Here is an 18,950-nt window from a genome sequence, read left to right on the forward strand (position 1 = left end):
ATAGTGCTTCTGGGAATGAGAATTGGTTCTTACTTAGTTTTGTTTCCAAAATGCCTCTCTCTATGTGTATTAGTCCAAAGGCAACATCATACTTAATTGGGAAACACTGGAGGACCTGTTAAAGTCTGGAAGAAGTCAAGAGTACCACTATCTCCACCGGTTTTTACAATTATGTTGGTGGGTTTAGCCAATGCTGTTAAAAAGAGAAAGAAATTATAGGTATCACTATTGAAAAGGAAGAGATAAAACCAGTTATATTTACAGATATGATTAGACATAAAAACTCTCAAACAATTAATGTAAAATTACTCAAACAATAAGAAAATTTGTCAAACTATAAAAACTATAAAATCAATATACACAAATCAAAGGCATTATGTAAAAAGAAGACTAGTTAGAAGAAAAATGGAAAATCACCATATACAATAGCAAACAAAAATGCATAGCTGAGTATTTAATAAGCAAAATAACAAAATACATAGGCATAAAATTAATAAGGATTGTTCCAACCTTTAGGACAAAAAAATATAAACACTCCTGAAAAATGCAAGAATAGATTTGAACAAATTGTTCTCATACAGAAAGAGTGAATATCAAAATGAAAATCCTCCCTGAGGAAATTTATAAATTAAATGTGATTCCAATATAAATAATATCAAGTTTTGTTTTGTTTGGAGCTAGCAAAACTGTTTGTAAAGGTAATTTGGGACAACAGAAAAGCAGGAATAGTAAGGAAATCCTGAAAAGAAAAGCCATGTGAGCAGGGCTACCCCTACTAGATATTAAAACAATAACAGATGAAGGACCAATTAAATGGAATAGAAAAATTCAGAAATAGACCCAATGGCATATAGTAATTCTGTATATGATAAAGGCAACATCTCAAAATAGCATGGAAAAGATGAACTTTTTAATAAATCATAACACTGTAATACGCTTCTATCGAATGTAACAAAGACAATAAGCCAAAGTTAAATGTCAATAGGCAGGGAGATGAGGGAGGGGTATGGGATTCTTTGCAGAAAAAAATGGAAATGTCCTTATATAGATTGTGGTGGTGAAGGCATGGCTATGTGATTTTATCGGTAACCATTGATTTTTTACTTAGATTGGATTGCATGATGAGTGAGTAAAACTGTTTAAAAATGAACAGAGGGATTCAAGTGTGGGAGAAAAGGAGAAGAGAGAGCTGTATCTGTTCATGACTGGTAGGGAAATAGTGATGCAGCCCTTCTGCAGGGCAGTGTGTTGCCCCACAGGAGGCTAGGGTTGGGGTTGCCATATCATCATTCAACCCTGTAGTTAGGTATATAGTTGGAGGAACTGAGAGCAGGGAGATATGAATGGACATTTGTATGCTGGTGTTGATGGCAACAGTGTTTGCAAATTCCAGTGAATGGAGATGACCTAAGGTTATATCAACTGAAGACTGGAAGGAGGAACTGTGGTGTGTACATAAATGGACTGCTGAGCAGCTGCAAGAAGGAATGAAGGTGTGAGGCATGAAACTCGATGAATGAAGTTTGAAGACAGTAAGTTGAGTAAAATAAGCCAGAAATGAAATGGCAAATATTATAATCCTCACTAATATGAACTAACTATGATGTGCAAACTCTAAGAATTGAATTTGAGAGCCTAGGTTATCAGGTGAAGGCCTATTGTAAAAGTTGCTAGATATTAAGCTCTTACCGCAGTTACATTCCTAAATTAAATTCATGAGTACAATCGATTTTTGAACATTTTCATTATTCCAAAAACAATACAAATAAGAATAAAATAAAGTAAAAGTAAAAAAGAGCCCTCCAAATATCCCATCCCCTCATTTCCCCATTGTTTATTTATTTATTTTTTGTCCTTTTTGTTTCTTACTCATCTGTTCAATACATTGGATAAAGGGAATATCAGTCACAAGGTTTTCACATTCACATGTTCATACCTTAAAAGCGCCAGTTATTAACTCATCTTCAAGAATCAAGGCTATAGGATTATAGTACAATAGTTTCAGGTACTTCCCTCCTGCTACTCCAATACACAAACTGAAAAGGGATATCTATACTGCCTGAGAATAACTTCCAGAAAGACCTCTTGATTTTATTTGTAATCTCTTAGTTGCTGGCACTTTATTTGGTTTCATTTATCTTCTCCTTTTTGGTCAGGAAGGATTTGTCATTCCCATGGTGCCAGGGTCAGGCTCATGCCCAGGAGTCATGTCTCATAGAGGGGAAGGCAATGAGTTCAGCTGTGGAATTGGCTTAGAGAGCGAGGCCATATCTGAGCAACAAAAGAGGTTCTCTGGGGGTGACTCAGGCATAATCATAGGAAGGCTTAGCCTCTCTTTGGTAGGAACAAGTTTCATAAGGGCAAGTCCCAAGATCAAGAGCCTGGCCCATCAAATTGGCAATTCTCAGTGCTTGTGAGAATGTCTGGTCTTCCCCAGGTTGGGAAGTTTAATATTTCCACCTTTCTCCCCAGTCCCACAAGAGTATTTTGCAAATACTTTTTGATCTTCTGCCCAACTTACTCGGGGATGTATTGGGGCATCCCACCAGCCTGTAGAAACTGACAAGATCTCACTTCTTGTTCAAGATTCCACGCAACTTTGGTGCTCAAATAATCAACCATACAAGTTAAATTAGATAATGCCCTACCCAAAATGGAAATTTTGTGTCAAATAAACATCTCCCCCTTTTGATTTACACAGAAGTTGAAGTTTTAAACTACAGTCAATATCATCTTTCACGCTTTATTCTGATTTAGCCCTACCCAGATCAGCTTCATTCATATCCCTAATTGGAATCTGGTAACTTTTTGGTGTTTTTAATAGTTGCTGTATAGGATAATGTTGACTTTCACAGCTGCAGAACTCTCTAGCTCTGAGTCTCAGGTATTCCACAAGTACCTGAAGTCTCATGGAATGGGACTTGACTCCTGGGCATGAGCCTGACCCTGGCACCATGGGAATGACAAATCCTTCCTGACCAAAAAGGAGAAGATAAATGAAACCAAATAAAGTGCCAGCAACTAAGAGATTACAAATAAAATCAAGAGGTCTTTCTGGAAGTTATTCTCAGGCAGTATAGATATCCCTTTTCAGTTTGTGTATTGGAGTAGCAGGAGGGAAGTACCTGAAACTATTGTACTATAATCCTATAGCCTTGATTCTTGAAGATGAGTTAATAACTGGCGCTTTTAAGGTATGAACATGTGAATGTGAAAACCTTGTGACTGATATTCCCTTTATCCAATGTATTGAACAGATGAGTAAGAAACAAAAAGGACAAAAAATAAATAAATAAACAATGGGGAAATGAGGGGATGGGATATTTGGAGGGCTCTTTTTTACTTTTACTTTATTTTATTCTTATTTGTATTGTTTTTGGAATAATGAAAATGTTCAAAAATCGATTGTACTCATGAATGCATAGCTTTATGATGATACTGTGAACCACTGATTGTACACTTTGGATGATTATATCTCAATAAAAAAAACATTGCAAAAAAATTTTTTAAAGTAAGAAACAACAGAAAATTATATTCGAAGAAAAAAATAGAGGTGAGGAATTAGTATTGATTACAGGCTTAGATTAACAAGTAGGCATAAATTGCTTATGATGAGTTATTTACATGAAAAGAAAGCATCATAAAGCATCTTTTACATGTTTTTTTTATTAATTAAAGAAAAAAAGAAATTAACCCAACATTTAGAAATCACTCCATTCTACATATGCAATCAGTAATTCTTAACATCATCACATAGATGCATGATCATCGTTTCTTAGTACATTTGCATCGGTTTAGAAGAACTAGCAAAACAACAGGAAAAGATATAGAATGTTAATATAGAGAAAAAAATAAAAATAATAATAATAGTACAAAAAAAAAGACAAACAAACAGACAAAAAAAAAACCTATAGCTCAGATGCAGCTTCATTCAGTGTTTTAACATGATTACTATACAATTAGGTATTATTGTGCTGTCTATTTTTGTGTTTTTGTATCTAGTCCTGTTGCACAGTCTGTATCCCTTCAGCTCCAATTACCCATTATCTTACCCTGTTTCTAATTCCTGCTGGACTCTGTTACCAATGACATATTCCAAGTTTATTCTCTAATGTCGGTTCACATCAGTGGGACCATACAGTATTTGTCCTTTAGTTTTTGGCTAGACTCACTCAGCATAATGTTCTCTAGGTCCATCCATGTTATTACATGCTTCATAAGTTTATTCTGTCTTAAAGCTGCATAATATTCCATCGTATGTATATACCACAGTTTGTTTAGCCACTCGTCTGTTGATGGACATTTTGGCTGTTTCCATCTCTTTGCTATTGTAAATAACGCTGCTATAAACATTGGTGTGCAAATGTCCGTTTGTGTCTTTGCCCTTAAGTCCTTTGAGTAGATACCTAGCAATGGTATCGCTGGGTCATATGGCAATTCTATATTCAGCTTTTTGAGGAACCGCCAAACTGCCTTCCACAGTGGTTGCACCATTTGACACTCCCACCAACAGTGGATAAGTGTGCCTCTTTCTCCGCATCCTCTCCAGCACTTGTCATTTTCTGTTTTGTTGATAATGGCCATTCTGGTGGGTATGAGATGATATCTCATTGTGGTTTTGATTTGCATTTCTCTAATGGCCAGGGACATTGAGCATCTCTTCATGTGCCTTTTGGCCATTTGTATTTCCTCTTCTGAGAGGTGTCTGTTCAAGTCTTTTTCCCATTTTGTAATTGGGTTGGCTGTCTTTTTGTTGTTGAGTTGGACAATCTCTTTATAAATTCTGGATACTAGACCTTTATTTGATATGTCATTTCCAAATATTGTCTCCCATTGTGTAGGCTCTTTCTACTTTCTTGATGAAGTTCTTTGATGCACAAAAGTGTTTAATTTTGAGGAGCTCCCATTTATTTATTTCCTTCTTCAGTGCTCTTGCTTTAGGTTTAAAGTCCATAAAACCGTCTCCAATTGTAAGTTTCATAAAATATCTCCCTACATTTTCCTCTAACTGTTTTATGGTCTTAGACCTAATGTTTAGATCTTTGATCCATTTTGAGTTAACTTTTGTATAGGGTGTGAGAGATGGGTCTTCTTTCATTCTTTTGCATATGGATATCCAGTTCTCTAGGCACCATTTATTGAAGAGACTGTTCTGTCCCAGGTGAGTTGGCTTGACTGCCTTATCAAAGATCAAATGTCCATAGATGAGAGGGTCTATATTTGAGCACTCTATTCGATTCCATTGGTTGATATATCTATCTTTATGCCAATACCATGCTGTTTTGACCACTGTGGCTTCATAATATGCCTTAAAGTCAGGCAGCGCGAGACCTCCAGTTTCGTTTTTTTTCCTCAAGATGTTTTTAGCAATTCGGGGCACCCTGCCCTTCCAGATAAATTTGCTTATTGGTTTTTCTATTTATGAAAAATAAGTTGTTGGGATTTTGATTGGTATTGCATTGAATCTGTAGATCAATTTAGGTAGGATTGACATCTTAACTATATTTAGTCTTCCAATCCATGAACACGGTATGCCCTTCCATCTATTTAGGTCTTCTGTGATTTCTTTTAGCAGTTTTTTTTAGTTTTCTTTATATAGGTTTTTTGTCTCTTTAGTTAAATTTATTCCTAAGTATTTTATTCTTTTAGTTGCAATTGTAAATGGGATTCATTTCTTGATTTCCCCCTCAGCTTGTTCATTACTAGTGTATAGAAATGATACAGATTTTTGAATGTTGATCTTGCATCCTACTACATTGCTGTACTCATTTATTAGCTCTAGTAGTTTTGTTGTGGATTTTTCCAGGTTTTCAACGTATAGTATCATATTGTCTGCAAACAGTGATAGTTTTACTTCTTCCTTTCCAATTCTGATGCCTTGTATTTCTTTTTCTTGTCTAATTGCTCTGGCTAGAACCTCCAACACGAGGTTGAATAATAGTGGTGATAATGGACATCCTTGTCTTGTTCCTGATCTTAGGGGGAAAGTTTTCAATTTTTCCCCATTGAGGATGATATTAGCTGTGGGTTTTTCATATATTCCCTCTATCATTTTAAGGAAATTCCCTTGTATCCCTATCTTTTGAAGTGTTTTCAACAGGAAAGGATGTTGAATCTTGTCAAATGCCTTCTCTGCATCAATTGAGATGATCATGTGATTTTTCTGCTTTGATTTGTTGATATGGTGTATTACATTAATTGATTTTCTTATGTTGAACCATCCTTGCATACCTGGGATGAATCCTACTTGGTCATGATGTATAATTCTTTTAATGTGTTGTTGGATACGATTTGCTAGAATTTTATTGAGGATTTTTGCATCTGTATTCATTAGAGAAATTGGTCTGTAGTTTTCTTTTTTTGTAATATCTTTGCCTGGTTTTGGTATGAGGGTGATGTTGGCTTCATAGAATGAATTAGGTAGTTTTCCCTCCACTTTGATTTTTTTGAAGAGTTTGAGGAGAGTTGGTACTAATTCTTTCCAGAATGTTTGATAGAATTCACATGTGAAGCCGTCTGGTCCTGGACTTTTCTTTTTAGGAAGCTTTTGAATGACTGATTCAATTTCTTTACTTGTGATTGGTTTGTTGAGGTCATCTATTTCTTCTTGAGTCAAAGTTGGTTGTTCATGTCTTTCCAGGAACCCGTCCATTTCCTCTAAATTGTTGTATTTATTAGCGTAAAGTTGTTCATAGTATCCTGTTATTACCTCCTTTATTTCTGTGAGGTCAGTAGTTATGTGTCCTCTTCCATTTCTGATCTTATTTATTTGCATCCTCTCTCTTCTTCTTTTTGTCAATCTTGCTAAGGGCCCATCAATCTTATTGATTTTCTCATAGAACCAACTTCTGGTCTTATTGATTTTCTCTATTGTTTTCATGTTTTCAATTTCATTTATTTCTGCTCTAAAAATCTTTGTTATTTCTTTCCTTTTGCTTGCTTTGGGATTCGTTTGCTGTTCTTTCTCCAGTTCTTCCAAGTGGACAGTTAATTCCTGTATTTTTGCCTTTTCTTCTTTTCTGATATAGGCATTTAGGGCAATAAATTTCCCTCTTAGCACTGCCTTTGCTGCGTCCCATAAGTTTTGATATGATGTGTTTTCGTTTTCATTCGCCTCGAGGTATTTACTAATTTCTCTTGCAATTTCTTCTTTGACCCACTCGTTGTTTAATTAAAAACCCACATGTTTTTAATTTTAGTGTGTATGTTATTATATGTTTTAATTTTATTGTGTAAAATGCCTTGGTCTCTGATTTTTGTAAGTGGCCAGTGCAAATAGTAAATACTTTTATGTATACAGGGGTATATGAAGCAGCAGTTTACATATTGTTATATAATTTTAAAAGCAGATGTAGGATATAAGCATATTCTAGTCAAACTCCAATGTGGTTTCACAGGAACTGTGTATGTTAAAAAATAAGTAAGTAAATAAATACATAAATAAAAATCATACTAGGATAATTGGATAGAGTCTTAGTTTCCTAGGGTTGCCATACCAAAATATCATAAACTGGGAGGCTTGAAAAAGTGTAAAGTTCTTGTCTCACAGTTCTGAAGGCCATAAGTCCCAAACCAAGGTGTTGACAGGGCCGTGCTTCCTCTGAAACCTGCTGGGGAGAATCCTTCCTTGCCTTTCTTAGCTTCAGTTGGTTTGCCAGCAGTCCTTGCCATACTTTGATTTGCTGCATTTCAATCTCTGCTAATAACTCATCACATGGTTGTTTTCTCTTGTCTTTGTGTTGACCTTCTTAGAAGGACACTGGTCATATTGGATTAGGTTCACCCTAATCAGCTCAATTTTAGCTCATCATATCTTATAAGAGCCTATTTCCAAATAAGGGCACATTCATGGGGCCGGGGTTCAGGCGTATCTTTTGTGGGGACACAATTCAAATCATAACAGATAGTCACAAAGGAAAAATGTAAAGTGGGTCTATTCTTCATCTATCACACATATATATGGTGTGTATCAGGATATAGTTCAAGTGGATCAAAGATTCAAATGTAGAAAATAAAACTTCACAAAAAGTATAAGTAAACATAGGAGATTTTTCTTTATATTTAGTAGTGAGGAAAAAAATTTAACTGTGACTCAAAATACAGATACAACAAGAAAAAATGTAATAATTTTGACTGCATATGTGTAGAAAAACCCCATAAATAAGGTACATAAGCACACAACAAACGGGGGAAAATCTTGAACGTATCATAGATAAATCCTTAACATATACAATCTTCTATCTAAAAATAAATAGGTTAAAGGACAATAAGTCAGTAGAAAAGTGGACAAATTACATGAATAGACAATTCACAGAAAAATAAATAGTACTTAAACATATCAAAACATGTAACCTTGCTTTTAATAAGAGGAACGTAAATTAATACTAATCTGAGAAAGTATTTCTCACCTACTAGATTTGCAAAAATCCTTAACACTGACAACATACTATGTTGGAAAGCTATGGGAAAACAGTTCTTCTATTACATCACTAAAGGAAATTTAAAGGAAATTCAAAATAAAACAGCTGCCTTGAAAGGAAATTTGGCAATAACTAGAAAAATTACATATACATTTTTTTTTTATACAAAATTTCCACTTTCAGAAATCTGTTGCAAAGATACACTGGGAAAATGTTAAAAAGATATGCTGAAGTTATTCACTACAACATTACTTGCAATATCAAAAGACTGGAAACAACCTAAAATACCCATCAATACAGGACTAGTTGAATCAACTAAGGTACATTCACAAATTGAAATACTATGAAACTGTAAAAAAGAAATGAGGAATATCACTATATATTGCTATTTGTGTCTGTTTACATATCTATCTACCTGTCTACTACTTAATGTATCTATTTCAGATACATAAGAATATCACTATTTATCACTGTATAGAGTGATCCAAGTGGATATATCATTCATTTAATAAAGGCAAAATACTGAAAAATGTCTAGATTATGCTACCTATTACCTGTCTGTCTATCTATATCTATCTATTGTTTATCTAAAGAGATCAAGGATGGAAACCATATATCTCTGAATAAATCTCATAGATTTGACTTTAGGAATATATAAATATTTTAAATAATTATAAAACAAAATTAAAAGTAAAAGGCAAGAAACCAAATACAAAGTTAAATACATAAATCTGCACTAAATATTTATTGATGCATTTCAAATTATGCTTATTTCAAAATATGTTTATAACAACAGACATATATGCTCTCACACTGCTTCTGAGGGACAAGAGTCAAGAGCAGCTTTGCAGCGTGGTTCTGGCTCAGGGTCTCTCATGATGCTTCAGTCCACATGTCAGCCAGAACTCCAGTCACCTGATGGCTTGTCCTCCAGGTGGAGGATCTGCTTTCAAGCTCACTCATGTGGCTTTTGACTGAGGCCTCAGTACCTTGCTAGCCAGGCCATCTCAGGTAGGTGGGCCTCTCCCTAGAGCTGTTCAGGACAGGGCAGCCAGCTTCCCACAGAGTGAGCGATCCAAGGGGGGCAGGGCATCTTGTCGCATAAATTAATTCCAATTAAATGTAGGAGGGAAATATTCTGGAGTCAGGGATCTCTGGGGCCACCTCGGAGATGGGCTCCCACATGAAATTGACTCTATATTAATTTGTAGTTAAAACAGAGTGGGACTATTTAATATAATGGCTTTAGTTCCATGCGGGAGACCTAGGTTCGATTCCTGGACCATGCACTCAAAATAAAAAAAAATACATACATACATACATACATATACACACACACACACACACACACACACACAATGACCTCAGTTTCATTTCCCCAATCATGCATGCCGACCAAAAAAAAAATATGTGTATATATATATATAAAATGGCTTCAGTGTAAGATATATATACCCTAAGGAACATATTTTTAAAAACTCTTAAAATTTTTCAGGAACTGTTTTGTTGATGTATGTATATTGTACGATAAAGCAAATGAGCCATTATTTTATTGTTTGTACTTGGAATTGTAGAGTAGGAGAAATAAGATATAGATATAATATTGATTGTGTTATATAATAATTCTATACTGCTACATTTTAATTAGAAATACCAGCATGATCTCTTAAGGAAATGTATTTCCTGGCTCCATCCACTGAAAGAACTCAGAAACAATAGCTATCCAGAAGCAGTATGTACCCTCACACCTGCATTGTGTTCCCCAAAATTCCAAAGGCTGAGTCCAGGTTTGAGTCAGGAACATCTGTTTACACCAAAATCAAAACCCTCTCAAATATTGTCAAAAAACATCCAGGATCTAACTCAGAGATTCTCACTAGCCAAAGATGGTTCAGGTATCAATAAATATAATAATTGTAATAGATTGAAAAACACCAAATAATTCAAATCCATGAGTTCACAGTGGTTCTTTAAAAAAAAAAAAAGGTCATCTCTGAAGAATGATAAGAACACAGTCGTATTTTGAAAATGAGTTAATAAAGGAAAAAAATTAGGTATTTATTCTCTTCCTTTCGTATAAAAGCTGTATGTTAGATAACCAAATAGTTGGAGTTTTTCTTTATAGAAAAATCCCTGTTAATAAATGAGGTCATGCTAAAATAAGAATATCACCACTTTTCAAAGCCCCAATCAAATAATGGAGTTGAGCAATGAGTATCAGTGCCTGCTAACATCACGAAAAGAAAGACAACATTTCCTTCTGCAATAATTATACCACCTGTGAAACAATTTTGCTAAAAAAAAAATTAGACTTGAACATGATCAAGACTCTTTAGCCACTATTTTACAAGAAACAGTAGGGAAAGGTAAATGTTAAACCCCATAGGGGAGCCATCAACAAAATACAGACTGTGTCAGACACAGCAGCTCTTTCAACAAATGATATACAGGGAAAAAAGTGCGGAAGGGTGGAAGAAAAGAAGGGAGGGTGGGAGGAAGGAGGGAAAGCAAGAAATAGAGAAAGAGGGAGCAGAGGAGAGGGGAAGTGGGAGGGAGAAAGGAAGGAGGAACCGAAGCAACTAGAAATGTTAAAAAAAAAAACTCCAGACACCAACAAATTGCAATGTATGGGTCTCAGTTGGTTCCTGTCTTAAATAAACAAACTGGAAAAATGGCTTCTATCAGATAGATATTCAATTATTAAGGAATTATTTTTATTAATAAAGAATGTTTAAGGAAGATAATGCTATTGTGCTTAGGTTTCTCGTTACTGAGCATCAGAATTACTGGAGGGCTTATTAAAACTCAGATTGTTGTCCCTACCCCCAGGGTTTCTGATTCAGTGGAACTAGAATAGACTTTGAGAATTTGCATTCTAATGAGTTATGAATGATGCTGAGACTGATGGCCCAAGTACCAACTTTGAGAACCATATTCTGAAATAACATGGATAGAATAATATGCTGTATTGGATTCACTTCATCTCTGGTTTAGGGTGATGTGGGTGTGGGTATGGATAAAATAATATTATCAGCTGATAAATGAAGTTTGGTGGTGAGTATATGGAGTTTCATTATTTATTGTCTTTACATGTGCCTATATTTGAAAGTTTTCATAATTATAAGTTAAAGTATAAAAATAAAATTTTTGTAGATAAATTAGTCAAATGATTACTTCTCATACTTTTGGTAGTAATTTGGTTAAAGCATACTTAAAATCACAAATTATGCATAATATCAATTTGTAAATGTTGCTTCTTTTCCAATTCCACATTTCTTTAAAAACTATTGAAACTTTTCACATGCAAATTTTGCTCTGTTGCCTTCATTATCACTGGAACCTTTTTTGAGCCATTTAACAGGTTTGATTCTTTGCCCTTACAAATTTTTGCCAATGAAGCTAACTAAACATTATGTCCTTACTGATGGAAAGGAAAAAATATATTTTAGTCATTAGAAATGCTGTGGAAAATGAGTGTTATGATATATATAAAATATTTTGTAATTCCAAGGCTATATTACGTATTTATTTGTTATTTTTTGCATGCTTCTCTCTGACAAAAGATGAGGTCCTTGTGGGTAGGGACTCTGTCTCCTCCACGCTGACCCTCAGCCTAAAGAGAGGGCTGACTCTGATTCACAAATAAATTGTCAAAGATGCGGGTGATGTCTTGTTCAGGCCAACTCTATGCTGGTCAGATTCCCCCCCCCCAGCTGATATAAATTACCATGCACTGTTCCTTTTCAAAAGCAAAGAGCTTCCCTAAAGTGTCTAAGAAGATAAAATACGGTGTTTGATCAAGAGCCACCGTGTCTATGACCTGAGAAGTTGCTAGAGTAGCTACAAAGTCTCTGACACTAAAAGTTTCTTTCATTTGCTTTACTTTGAATCACAAAATATTTTGGGAAAGACACAGTAGCCTGAAATGACTTCAATCAATGATAGTTTTGTGATAATTACCTAAAATAATTGGTACAAACGAAGCACAGAAATTTAACAGAGTAAGTAACCCTTCTTCAGGTGTTGGAGCTTGCAAAGGTTGGAAGTATAAACAAGTCTTTCAGAGGTCGCTTATAAATAAAAGTTTGATTTAAGTGGTTACATTGTAGAAGGACGAGTGAACATAACAAATTGTCTTCATATTGTGCAACGGATAGCTGTGGCCTGGGAGAAAATTTCCGGAGACTGGATCAAATGTTTTCAAATAGCTTAGACCAAGTTACCAATTATTTTAAATAAATGTCACAAAACTATCATTGATTGAAGTCATTTCAGGCTATTGCGTCTTCTCCAAAAGCATTTGGTGATTCAAAATATAGCAAATAAGAAAAACCTTTATTTATGAATCCGAGTCATCCCTCTTTTTAGTCCGGGAGTCAGCAGTGGACAAGACAGAGTCTCCCATCCACACTGAATTCATGTTCTGTTGCAACAAGGCTCACATAAAATAAGAAATAAATCATAGTGTGCTCTGAGAAGTAAAAAAAAAAAGTTTAAACATCATAATACTTATTTTCCACAGCATTTCTAAGAACTAAAATGTATTTTCCCCTTTTCCATCAGTAAGAACATAATATTTAGTCTATGAAGTCAAGCCCCAAATATCTATGAGGCCATGAATCCTACCTGCCTCAATCACCTGGGTCTGTATGTACTGCCAAGATAAAGACACTCAATAACTTTATTTGTTTAGATGAGAATTAAAGGGGCTTAGGTGCATCTTGGGTCTACCAGAATAATGCATTAATCTACTTTAGAATGCCATAATAAGGAAATGTATCCATTCTTGGAGGCAGAAAATAATTTATATGTCCCTGAAAATGGAAATATTTTATGTTGCAAATAACTTTCTAAGAAACATTGTATGGGTACAAAGCATTTGAAGCATGTCTGAGATACCTGACCAAGTATTTTGCAAATATTTATTTTACTAAGGAATAAATTTTAGATGCATTTGCTCTAGTCATTGCTCTAACGAAAACATTTCCATGGCTCATCATTGCCCCTAGAATAAAGCACAGGTGCTTAGGAAGCTTACAAAGCCATTCACCTCCTCTCTCCTTCATCCCTCCACAGACTTACCTTTTTTATTTTTCCACTAGTTAAACCATGAACTACTTTTAATGTTCTGAATGCATCCACCTCTCTCTTACACGTATGTACGCCTTTGGGGTTTTCTATATCCAGTTCCTATAATCTTCTTTTTTTCCTTCACTTTCTCCCTCCCTGCTCTTTAGCCTATCCAAATCTAAATCTAACTCATCTTTCAAGTCTAAATTTCAATGTCTTTGCTTCCAAAAGGCTTCATCCAGCTGCCAAGTCCAAGCAAGGCAAATGTCTGGACACTATCTTTCCAAATTATACTTTTATGGTTGTTTGTGGTACTTCCCACTATCTGCAAGCCCTATGAGAGCAGGCACATTGTAGAGTCTAGCACAGCATCTGGCACAGACTAGGCAGGCCATAAATATTTGTTAAATGGAGGGGGAAAATTAATTACATTATACAAGTCTCAGCTTTCCAAATGTAAAAAAAAAGAAAGGAGTTAATATTGCCTACCTCATGGAGTTGTCCTAAGGATTAAATCAAATGCTCTAAGTGAAGCACTCATAGAGTACATTCTGCATAAATAATACTTGTCTTTTTTATACCTATTCTTGAACTCTCTGTCACCCTAAAAGTGTTCTCAGCTCATTCTAGAGAGCTCCTTGATTTTTTTGTTAAAATATTTAATGACTATAAAGCATCTGCAGGTTACTATCCATAGTGATGGGTTGTGCAATGAGACCATCAATTGAATGCGGTCACTGGATATTCAGTGAGTTCTTCTGATCATCTCTCCTTTCAATTACGTATTAAAAACAACCATGCTCAAAGGCAAGAAGGAGTTGTATTTTATTGATTCTAGCTTCATCATTCATACTGTTATAACCTTTAATAACTTTACTCTGGGGTTATAATATTCTGGGCTTTTTAATCCGTTCTATTCCATTCTTGACAAGGTTCACAATTGCCTTTGCTTACCTTACTGAACTTGGTAATAGCAGCCTAAGCATGACTTTGTTTTTAGTAAGAATATTATGTTTGCATCCAAACATCGTATGCTCTGCTAATTTCTTTTCTGCATGTTTCAGACACCTTATTTCTTGCAAACATTAAACAGTATCTCATTGTTCATGTTTTGTGGAACACATGTTATTGGGGTTAAAGTAAGCTGAGTTTCATTTGAAACTGGGAATGCATTTTAGAATACTGGTTGGCTCACTTATATTTTCCCTTCTTTCTTTCTTCCTTCCTTCTCTTCCCTTTTCTGTCCATTGCTCATATTTGCCTTTGTTTCTTTAAGGTTCCAAGGCAAGCAAATGTTCATTGCAGCTCTGTACCAACGGGAGATCAATCACTTTCCTACATCCATGGCCTCCCCAGGAGAAACCTTAGAGACTACTCCTTGAAGCAGATGGTGAGAGGCAACTCTGATGAACATGAGGTGTGTGCACTGAGTTGTTGAGTTGTTTTCTATTGTGGATGGAGGGGTATTATTTGTTGACTGCATTTTTTTATGTGGACCAGGTAATGTGACAGTCCGAGGATGGACTGATGGACACCAGAATCCTCTCCTGAGCTCTAGACTTTCATATCCAGGCAGATTTCTAAGAAGCTTCCCCTGGGAAGCATGCAGGAACACTCCATGTCACAACTGACCACCTCACCTTCCTCTTACCTTCCTCCTTTTCAAGGGTTCCTATGATGGAGCAGGGCCACCATGCTCCCAGTTACCTCCGTCAAGAGCTGGGCGTCATCCTGGATCTGCCCCTATCCCAACACTAAATCCCCAGAGCCAATGTGTCTTTAAGACCTGTTATTTCAAATTTTCATAAAATCATAAGTTTTTTTTAAAAGCAGACGTATTCAGTAAAAAGCCTGTCAACAGACTAGGTACTCTGAAATGGTTTTCTTCCTTTATTCTCCTTAAGGAAAATGACATCTGAGACAATGAAAACTAATGAATACACCCAAATTCAATACTTACCTTCGGGTGTTACCAGCTGTTCTGTTTTAGGCCAGGCCTAAAAGTGGACGGCTGATACAAGCCCACTGCCCCCTCTGCTTCTTTGCTTTGGTCTTCTGACATTTTGTTTTAAAGATAAGCTGATTTTTTTCCTATTGTTTATATCAGGATTTTGACAAGAGACCAAATGGAACAAGAGAAGACACTTTCCTTCTGGCCCTTGCCAGAAGAGAACTCAAATCACGACCTTTGAGCTCCAGCTTATTAGACAAGCTTCAGAAAGAACTGAAGGTCCTGGACCCTGTCTCTTCAGGATTTCTTCTTCAATCGCAGCTGAGCCGTCTCTTCTTGAGACATGAGGTTCCTCTGCAGTTACCAACAATCAATATCCTTTGCCAGAGATTTTCTAAGAGGGGCGTTCCTGAAATGGTATGGTCATCTTGCTGTTTTATATGTGGAATCCTTTTGGTTGTCTTACACCAGAGTAACAGAATTAAGAGTTTAGTTTCTTTTTTGAAAATAAATTTCACTCGTGGTCTGTAAGACAAAAGCCTATTTATATTCATATATAGGCAGGGGGATGATCTCAAATAATCTTATGATTTAGAAATATAAAAAAATCAATACTCTCATGATTTAGAAATACCAAAAAAATGCAAATTTGTGGCGCTTAGGATTTAATAGGTGCTCACATAAATGTTCTTTCCCTTGACCATCTCTACTCTGTCATAATGGAATTATTTTTATATTTATGAGAAGTATTTAGCAATATGGTGTCAACTTTCAACTCATTAGTACTACCTGTATAAATCTTCAGTTCAATCAAATTGCCTGGCTTGAAACCTAATTTATTCCAGGGACCCTGTCTAGTTTCCCTCCCACCTCTACTGCTATTCACCTCCACTGAATATTTGCCCTCCAGAGTCCCCTGGTTGTCATCCAGGCCAATAATGGAAATGAATGGCATTCCTTCAGTCCCTTTCCATGTAGAACAAAAGTCCTGTGATTTTCCACTCAAACTAATAAAGTCTTGACCCCAAATAAACTGAATATATCTAAATATGTAATATATTATGCATGTGTGTATATAATAGATATATGTTTGATAAAAGATAGACAGACAGGCAGTCAGGCTAGGTTAAATTATGCTGCAGTAACAAACAACCCTAAGGTCTTTTAATGATAAACATTTTCAAAATGCATTTACCTCTGCAGACCTCTTTCATTACATTTTAGTTAAATGAGGACGTTTTGATTTTGCATTTAATTTTCAGGTAAATTATGGAAAGCTACTCTGGTTTTTGAAAGTTGCGGCTTCAGATGACCCACAGCAAAACAAAACAGTTGCAGACAGTGACCTGGGGAAGACTCAGGACCATAGAGATCAGAGCCAAAGGTACTTTTTCCCTTTTTGTGGGCACAGTGTTCCTAGTCCTGTAGAGTTTACAAGGATATTGGGAGTTGTTTACTCTAAAACTTTATCCAAGACAGAGTTGCTTTGCTCTCCACCAACACTTGGGTTATGCTTATGGTTTTCTTTTTCCCTCTTATACAGGCCTTCATAGAAAGTTATGTGCAGTGATTGCATATGTGTCTTTTTAGGAGGTTGCCATGTGAAAATTGAAAACCTCATTATGAAATGAGAAATGATCATGTGCTGGTGCAGAGCTCATCTATTAAAGTCTGTTTCCAGAAATAAATTCAGTCAGTGAACTCCTGAGTACAGATACTAACAAAGAAAGATTTGAGGTGCCAGAATCAATGATTCCTTTATATAACCTCATGGGAAAGAAATGACTCAGCCAAAATAGGATAGTAAGGAATATCACTGGAGATGAGACATAGTAAAACATGATATTCTCCGTGTTTGTCAAGAGCAGTAACAAGGTACAGTGGTTGGGAGCACAGCCTCTATCTTAGGTGGCTGTGTGAACTTGGGCATGTCACTTAACCACTCTGTGCTTCCATTCTCCAACTGTAAAATGAGGATAACAATAAACTTCATTTCGTAGATTTTTTGTGAGTAAATGAGTAAATGAGTTTATAAATGCAAAGTTCTTACAACAATACCTGGTACATAATTAGTGCCATATAAGTGTTTGTTCTTATTTTGCACTATACTTCCAAAAGGCACTCATTGCAGTTATAAATAATGTGACATAATGATTAAGAGGACATGCATGTTATTTGCTTCACTCTAAGAGGAATGCATGGTTTCCTGTAAAATGCCCCTTGGAATAAATGTTAGACTTGCTTCCCTTCAAAAAGGTTTCCCTTTTGACTATGTATCTCATTCAACAAACATTCATAAGACACTACTGCTTACCTGGCATATTTTGCTGCATACAGTGAATTCAGATGTTAGGAAGACCCATTCTCTCGCTCAAGGGCTCATATTCCAAAGAAAATATACCACCATATGGATAGCCAGTCAAGTATCAATCTGAGAACAGTTGTCCTTTCAAGAACCATAAACCCCTAAAATTTTTTAGTACCAGCATCAACGTTTATGTAATAGATATGAAATTTTGGCCCAAAGAGGTGGTAGACCATGCATTAGTGTACATGGCCACATGTTGGCAGATTTAAGTTTTATGAGTCCTGGATAGGAGAACTTTCCTGACCCCTAAACTAGGTTAAATCTCTTTACTATGGTCCCATACTTCTTTCCCTTCATAAAAGTCACTGGACTTGGGATGCAAGGGTGATTCAGTGGCAGAATGCTTGCCTTCCATGTGGAAGACTCAGGTTTGATCCCTGGAGGTTGGACTTGTAATTGCTTCCTTGAATTTGAGGATAAAAGTGTTGTCTCCGGTGGTTTAAAATTCTATGTACCAACCTATAGGCATGCCTAATAATTTCTTCTGGAGGGCCTCTTTTGTTGCTCAGATATGGCCTCAGTCTCTCTAAGCCCAGCTCTGCAAGTGAAATCATTGCCATCCAGGGGTGAAAGTTTTCCTGGTGACGTGGGAGATGACTCCCAGAGATGAATCTGTCCCTGGCACCATGAGATCAACAGTTCCATCCTGACCAAATGGGGGAAAAAAAGTGTAATTAACAAAGTATCTGTAGCAGAGAGAGTTTAAATAAAGTTGAGAGACTACTCTGGAGGTGGCTCTTATGCAAGCTTCAGTTAGACCTTGCTACCTTTTCATAACCTGCCAACCCCAGCCAGGACCATCCCAGACAATCCTAAAGAACACCTAAGGCAATATATAAGATTCCACAAGGGTTCCATGGACTAGAGTAACTTTCCAGAAACCTACAACCTCTAGATGGGTCCCTGGTCCAGATAAGTCCTGAAACCTTGCCCACCCTTTCCAGAACATCAGATAGTTCCATCTCCCTACCCCATATTAGTGACAGAACCTCCCAATATGAAAAGTTTAGAATTGCCATAGCCCAAACACCCCTAAAGAGAGGCATGGAAAGATCAAAGGTGATGGTGGTGTTACACAGAGAAGAAAGGATTTAACAAATGAATATGAATGCTGAATCATTAAATGGATATCTCTTTTAAT

The 18,950-nt window shown here is 36.0% G+C and overlaps 1 protein-coding gene across 1 annotated transcript in view; it reads left to right on the forward strand.

The window, feature by feature from the left end:
• Positions 1-18,950, forward strand: part of C2H1orf87 (chromosome 2 C1orf87 homolog) — an 80,676-nt gene that overhangs the window by 24,394 nt on the left and 37,332 nt on the right. Inside the window, exons 4-6 of the mRNA XM_077149472.1 lie at positions 14,767-14,907; positions 15,598-15,858; positions 16,704-16,825. Of these exons, the coding sequence (XP_077005587.1) occupies positions 14,767-14,907; positions 15,598-15,858; positions 16,704-16,825 (524 nt within the window). The remainder of the gene's footprint in view (positions 1-14,766; positions 14,908-15,597; positions 15,859-16,703; positions 16,826-18,950) is intronic.

The sequence above is a fragment of the Tamandua tetradactyla genome, chromosome 2, assembly GCF_023851605.1.
Source record: "Tamandua tetradactyla isolate mTamTet1 chromosome 2, mTamTet1.pri, whole genome shotgun sequence".
Classification (NCBI taxonomy): domain Eukaryota; kingdom Metazoa; phylum Chordata; class Mammalia; order Pilosa; family Myrmecophagidae; genus Tamandua; species Tamandua tetradactyla.